This window comes from Myotis davidii, unplaced genomic scaffold, assembly GCF_000327345.1.
Source record: "Myotis davidii unplaced genomic scaffold, ASM32734v1 scaffold543, whole genome shotgun sequence".
Taxonomy (NCBI): Eukaryota; Metazoa; Chordata; class Mammalia; order Chiroptera; family Vespertilionidae; genus Myotis; species Myotis davidii.
Window position 1 is genome coordinate 359,668 of NW_006294117.1, and position 6,565 is coordinate 366,232.

General features: G+C 55.9%; 3 protein-coding genes across 3 annotated transcripts in view; 1 reads left to right on the forward strand and 2 right to left on the reverse strand.

The window, feature by feature from the left end:
• The window catches only part of LOC102757254 (microtubule-associated serine/threonine-protein kinase 1), a 9,510-nt gene extending 8,979 nt beyond the window's left edge, over positions 1-531 (forward strand). The window contains exon 16 of the mRNA XM_015566880.1: positions 4-531. Within this exon, the coding sequence (XP_015422366.1) occupies positions 4-531 (528 nt within the window). The remainder of the gene's footprint in view (positions 1-3) is intronic.
• Positions 532-846: 315 nt separating this feature from the next.
• Positions 847-3,653, reverse strand: DNASE2 (deoxyribonuclease II, lysosomal). The gene is made up of 6 exons (XM_006768205.2): positions 2,965-3,653; positions 2,704-2,851; positions 2,527-2,605; positions 2,067-2,222; positions 1,779-1,976; positions 847-1,378 (listed from the first exon to the last, which is right to left on the reverse strand). The coding sequence occupies exons 1-6, from the start codon at positions 3,057-3,059 to the stop codon at positions 999-1,001; spliced, it is 1,056 nt and encodes a 351-aa protein (XP_006768268.1). The 5' UTR covers positions 3,060-3,653; the 3' UTR covers positions 847-998.
• A 681-nt stretch (positions 3,654-4,334) lies between these two features.
• KLF1 (Kruppel-like factor 1 (erythroid)) overlaps positions 4,335-6,565 on the reverse strand; it is a 15,634-nt gene continuing 13,403 nt past the window's right edge. The window contains exon 3 of the mRNA XM_015566881.1: positions 4,335-5,128. Within this exon, the coding sequence (XP_015422367.1) occupies positions 4,832-5,128 (297 nt within the window). The 3' untranslated portion in view covers positions 4,335-4,831. The remainder of the gene's footprint in view (positions 5,129-6,565) is intronic.

Here is a 6,565-nt window from a genome sequence, read left to right on the forward strand (position 1 = left end):
CAGACCGTGCAGACCGAGGATGGCTTGGGTGGGGCGGCTAGGGCGATCGCCAAGGCCGCACTGAGCCCGGTACAAGAACATGAGACAGGCCGGCGCAGCAGCTCTGGTGAGGTGGGCACGACCCTAGTGCCCATTGTGGTAGAGCCCGAGCGGCCTGGGGCCAAGGTCGAGGTGCCCCGGTCTCTGGGCTCGGACTCTAAGAGGTTGCCGGGATCCGTACCCCTGGTGCCTCCCGCACCAGAGGTCCTCCGAGGCCCCGAACGCTGGGGGCTGGAGATGGTGGAGGAGCGGACCACGCAGAGCGGGCCTCGCTCCAAGCCCACCTCCCCCAAGCTCTCCCCAGAGGCCCAGACCCCTTCTGTAGCCCCTACAAAAAATGCAACAAGTAGCACAGGGCCCCCAGCCCCACCCACTCCCCTGCTCCAGGCCACCAAGCCTGAGGTGGGGCTGACTTCCAGGTGCCCCGCTGAAGCCGTGCCTCCGTCAGGCCTGACCAAAAGGGCCCCCTGCCCCATGCCCCCTGGCCCATAGCTGAGGGGGCCGCTGGCCCTGCACTGTACAGCCGCCTGTATACATATGTACACATATAAATAAAGTGTGTCTGTGCTTCGTGATCTTTCTGAGGCTTGCCCCACCTCCCTGGCAAGGCAAGGTTTTAGCCCTCCTGCCTGTGTTCTTGTTAAGGGGAGGAACGCCAGTCCTGGTTACTATAGAGAGGTGAGGTGAGTCTTATGTGGATCTTTCCTTGTGGTCTCACCTATGAGCCAACTGCTCCCGGACCCTAGGAAGCTGCAACGCTGTTCTGAGTCCCAGCGCCCACCTGAAGAAAGAGTCAACAGCCCCATCTACCACTTTCCTTTTATTCCTCATAAACTTTGAGTCAAGTGTTATGGTTTCCATTTTGCAGATGAGTAAACTGAGTCACAGGTTAAGGCACACAGTTAAGGTCACACAATAAGGGACTGAACTGGGATTTAAACTGAAGTCCAAACAGCCTCCTATATGCTCTGCTGGGCTTTCTGCAGATGAGGTGCTGCCCTTCTCTTACAATGTTCCCAGGCCTTCACCAGAGGCTGGAAGGCTTTCCAGAAGGCAGGCAGCTTGGTACACAGTGTGCCCCCACCTCGGTGCTCCTCTGCACAGTTCCGATTCATGTCACCCACACAGGCCCAGGGCCCTTCTGGGGCTACACACCACTTGGAGTGGTCCTCTGAGGTACTGAACGTGGGCCCAGCTGGTCCAGGGAAGGCGACCTGAGTCACATCCAGCACTTGCTGGGCCCCGGAGCAGTTGGAGGGCAGGATGCCAGGAGAATGTTGCCAGAACTGGACCTGCAGATCACTTCCAAGGGCTTCTGCCAACCAGCCGGAGTATAGGTCTGCAGAGGATGGAAAGCGGGCAGGAGCAGGGGCAGGGTCAGTGCTAGGGAATCCCTAGGCTACTGGCCCTCTCTGAGCTCAGTTTCCTTGGTTGTCAATTCCTGGCTAACAGCTCTTACTAAACACTACATTCATTACTTCATTCACAACAACCCTTTACAGTAGATATTAATACCCCCATTTTCTCAGATGGGTAAAATGAGAGTCCAGGTAAATGATGTACCTACCACACCATCAGAAACCAATGGCTGAGCCCAGGCCTGTGGGTTGTGTACCTCTCATGTGTTTATGGCTCCCAAAGAGTTCTAATTCCCACCTCCAACTTGCTCTCAGCCACGGACACACCCGACATGACCTCTGCAGAGAAAGAGTTCTTCAACCCACACCCTCAGGGCTCACCATCTCCAAATTTCCCAAATTTGGCAAAGCTCTGGAAGGTGGCCCCGGCCTTTGATGTGAGTGTCACGCTGCTGTTCCAGGGTCTGTTGAGAACATGGTGGCCCTGGACCACCTCCTCCAGGACAGGTAATTTCTTGAGGAAGACCCCTTCCAGCTGGTGGGCATACACATTGGGGTAGGTGTAGGTCAGCTGTCTGCCTGGAAGGCAAGGGGAGGAGAAAACTAGGGACTGTTCCATATCCTGGTCTGGAAACCAGGGGATCACCCTGCTTCCTTGTCCCCACTCACCAATGATTGAGAACTGGTCGAACGGAAAAGACACGCAGAGGAGGGTCTGCCCGTATCTGTGGGCTTTAGGAGGCCAGCTGTATGCAGCGGGTGGAGGGAACCTTGGAACGCTGTGGATCAGCCAGAAGCCCTCGTCTTTGTCCAGAAGCAGCACACCTGAACCAAAAGACAGGCTCAGGGGAACTGCTCAAGGTATCCCAACAAGCACATGTGCAGCCAGGACCGGCCTGGGTTTGCAGGGAGCGCGGAGAGGGTGTGGGCAGTCTCTGGACCGCTGCTGAACTCCTTCCGCAGCCCACTGTTGTCACAGTCCAGAGAGAGAGAGCATTTACCCGAGATAACCTGTTACCCTGCCCCTGTGTCCTAAAGGAGCCCCCTCCCGCCCCCGCAGGTCAGGAGTCAGCTGGGGGAAATGCATAAGGAAGCCAGAGCCCTTCTCCAGCCCCCAATCTGGCCTCACCCTTCGTGTGCCCGCGGCTGGAAGAGTTCTGAGTCCCGTAGTTATTAGGTGGCTGGTCATTGTAAAGTAGGAAGGCAAGCTGGGGGAGATGGATGGGGCGACATGAAGTTTTCCCCCAGGCCGAGCCCCCCTAGAGTCCCACCTGGGTTCTGTCGGCACCCCCCTCTCCCCCTTCACCTGGCTGGTGTTCCGGTACAGCGGCAGCAAGCTGCGGCCTACGGCGCCCTTCAGGTTGTCCATGGACCCCGTCCCGTCGCGCCAGCCCCCTGAGCCCGCATCCAAGTACTTGTACCTGTCACTGGCCGGCAGCTTGTAGACGACGAACCTGGAGGTTGGGAAATGGACAAAAACGGAGGAAGGGGACGAGAACAAGCCCCCGGCTTCACCCGGGTGCAGCCACCCGCAGTCCGGGGGGCACGGTCGGGGCCCCGCACTCACCAGTCCACGGGCTGCCCCGAGTCCCCGTAGCAGGTCAGGGTCCCCACTGGGACCCAGAGTAGCGCGCCCAGGAGCAGCAGGCTCAGCGTGGCCATGGGGCTGGAGTCGGGGAGTCTGTGTTGGGACCCCGAGGCGCCGGATCACGAGTTGGACCAGGCCGGGTCCTTGGTGACTTTCATTTCCCCAAACCCTCTAGAGAACCCAAGGCGGAACCTCTAGGGATGAAACCCCGCCCCTGAGATGAGAAGCAGAGATTTGAAGAGGCAGGCCCTGTCCCTGGGGCGGGGCTTCCTTTTGGGCCGTCACTCCTCTAAGATCCGGTCCTCATTCAGCCAGCCTACGGGTCGCCTCCTATTCCCATTGGATGCGACCCTTGGTAGGCTCCACCCCCTGGCGGCTCAGACCACGCCCTTTGACGGCCCAGTGGTTTCGCGTGTCCGGGCCCGACTCTACTCCTGGCCAATCACCGCTCACATTCTTCCGCTAGGCCTAGTCTCTGTCTCTTTTGATTCTTGTTTCTCCCAATCCACTCTCCCGCCAGACCCTGTTCCTCCCTCGGCTTATGGGTGAGACACAATTTTTTTTTTTTCCTTTCCAGATTTATTTACAGCCTGAGGTCCAACTCTTGGGACTTTTGCTCTCTTAAGGAGAGTTTGTGCCCGGCCGGTGTGGCTCAGTGGTTGAACATCGACCTATGAACCAGAGGGTCACAGGTTCGATTCCTGGTCAGGGCACATGCCCAGGTTGCGGGCTCAATCTCCAGTAAGGGGGCATGCAGGAGGCAACCGACCCATGGTTCTCTCTTATCATGGATGTTTTTATCTCTCCCTTTCCTTTCCTCTCTGAAATCAATAAAAAAAATATTTTTATTTAAAAAAGGGGGACAAAAATCGTGCACCTATGGATGAGGACAGTGGGTGGGGAGTGAGGGCGGAGGGTGGGGTGGGAACTGGGAGGAGGGGATTTATGGGGGGAAAAAAGAGGAACAAATGTAATAATCTGAACAATAAAGATTTAATTAAAAAAATAAAAAAGGGGAGTTTGTGCTCCTTGTCCTCTCCCCTTTCGTTCTGCATATTTTCTTGAGCTAGCCAAGGGGTCACTGGACCATGGCATGGTGAAGGGTGCTGTGTTCTGGGGCCGGACTGGGGCCTCTTAAAGGGAGATGGTCCCTGTAAATGTCCCTGGGGTTCAAGACAGGAGGCAAGGAGGATGTAGCCTCATCTTGGGGTGGGGGAAAAGGGGAGGCAAGGCCTGCAGGACCCTGAAGGGTATGGCTGAGGTTAGGAGGTGAGTGTCAGAGTGTGCTTCCCAAAATCACCGCTGGGGTTACAGCTTCCTGCCATCTTTCAGCACCAAAAACTCACAAATCCAGGCCACAGCTGAAGCTTTATCTAGGAAGAGCATTGGTACAGGACCCATAACCATTCACAAGAGGTGCCAGCCACCACGCGGAGCTGGGACGTTACAGTGTGAAGACCCCTTCTAGAACCAGGGTCTCTGAGAAGCCTCACCCCATAACCCCTTCCGCTGTCCAAGGCCGCCTGTGAGCTGGTCTGAGGGTCCAGCTCTCCGAGGGTCTGTCTGTCTCAAGTGTGTGAGTGTCCATCTGCGTCCATTTATTTGGAAGTCTGTCTCGTTGGGTCTACATGACCCTGGGAAGTCTCTGTGTGGCTCCCTGTGGCTCAGGACATGTGGGAGCTCCCCCAGGTCTGCCTATGGGCCAGTCCTTGTTCTTCCTGGGGATCTGTGGGTCGAGAGTCCGGGCCAGGGTCCATCGGAGGGAAACCGCCCTGCGTGGATCCGCTCCTGTTCCATCCCCAGACCCCAGGAAGGTCCAAGCGCCGGGGGTGGTGGTGGGGTTGGCTCAAATGTGACGCTTCATGTGCAAGGCCAGGTGATCCGAGCGAGAAAAAGCCCGAGGGCAGAGCTGGCAGCGGAAGGGGCGCTGTCCCGTATGTTTCCTGTAGTGGCGGGTCAGCTCGTCTGAGCGCGCGAACCTCCAGCCGCAGCCGTCCCATGTGCAGGCGTATGGCTTCTCCCCTGGAAGGCAGGAGACCATGAGTGCCATTGTCTGCCCCACTCCTCCCTCAGGTCCGCCACTGCATCTGGCCACACTCCTTTGCTCAGCCTGGACCAGGACTGGGGTGAGGCAAGCCAGGCGCTTAGGGTGCAAAATTTAAGGAGGCACTCACTCTCCAGCCCTCTGCGACCCCGACCCTTCTTGTTCAGTACCTGCATCTGGCACCAAGCCGGTTTTCATTTCCTGGGCCCAAGTCATATCCCCTGCACCACTGGCCCATTTCCTGGGCCCTGTTACCCTCCCCCTGTGTCCTAAGTCATCCTTTGGCCTGTCCCCTATGGTCCAGGCCCCTCCTTGCTTCAGGGGACCCTCCAACTGCTGCCCAACCCTGCCCCTGGCCTTGAGCCTTAGAATCCCCTGGTGTTCCAGGCCCTGCCTGCGGTGATTTCGCTCCCCCCCCCCCCCCCAAACCCCCCCCCGCCCCTCACTACACCTGGCCCCACCATCTTTGCGACCCCTAAAGCAGCGGTTTTCAACCAGTGAGAAATACCTATTTAGTCAGGGGCACTGACTCCTTTACCCTTAGGTTGTTAAATAAAATGACAACAGCTAACAAAACAATAGTCACCCACTGTGAGTGCCCTGTCTTGAACCATAAATATTTAGGTCATATAATAGAGTTGTATCTTATTGGTCAAGTCGCATAAGAAGGTTACATCTGATTGGTTAATTCTTGGTACCAGAAATCCTTATATGCAAGCATAGGCATCTGATTTTTTTTTTTAAAGTCACTTTGGAGCAAAAAGAGTAGTTAAATACTATTACTATTTTTGTAAATCAATCAAAATTATATGGGTTTTTTTTGTCAGATTGCTAAAAAATATATATTTTGATGCACTGCAGAATTTTAGTAATTAGTTTATGTGTGCCATGTAATTCAAAAGGTTGAAAATCACTGCTTTAAAGACTGACAATAGGACCTAAAAAGATATTTAATTGATGAAGTCTTGCAGATCTTACAACTGGGTTACAGGGCTCTCCGAGACCCGCTTCTCCTGGGCCCACCCTCCTGTTTTCCAGCTATTTCTCCGTATCTTCCTGGAATCACTCTGCATCTGAGCACATGAAGCAGACTCTGTCCTGTATCTCCCCCTGAGCTCCTACCAGGGACCCTACAGTCCGGCCCGCCGCCATGCAAACAACCTACTCTCTATACTCCTGGCTCCGTCTCCCGAGCCCCTGACTCCGCTCACTGCTCGCTACAAACCTGAACCCTGCGTCTTTGGCCAGGTCCCTGGCTTGCCAAACTTGGCCTCTCCCCGCAGTCCCTCCTCCAGCCCCGCCCACTCCTCCACTTGCTAGGCTTCCTGCTCCTCAGCCGGGGCCCAGATCTCTCTCTTTAAAATATATGAGGGAGAGAGAGATAAGATAGAAACATCAATGATGAGAGAGAATCATCGATCGGCTGCCTCCTGCATGCCCCCTACCGGGGACCGACCCCGAAGCCCGGGCATGTGCCCTTGACCAGAATCGAACCCGGGACCCTTCAGTCCGCAGGCCGACGCTCTATCCGCTGAG

Coding starts and splice junctions, on each gene's coding strand:
- DNASE2 (XM_006768205.2), bottom strand. CDS start 3,059: ATGGCCACGCTGAGCCTGCTGCTCCTGGGCGCGCTACTCTGGGTCCCA. Junction 2,606..2,703: donor TGTACCGGAACACCAGCCAG/GTGAAGGGGGAG, acceptor CATCTCCCCCAG/CTTGCCTTCCTACTTTACAA. Junction 1,977..2,066: donor CGACCAGTTCTCAATCATTG/GTGAGTGGGGAC, acceptor CTTGCCTTCCAG/GCAGACAGCTGACCTACACC.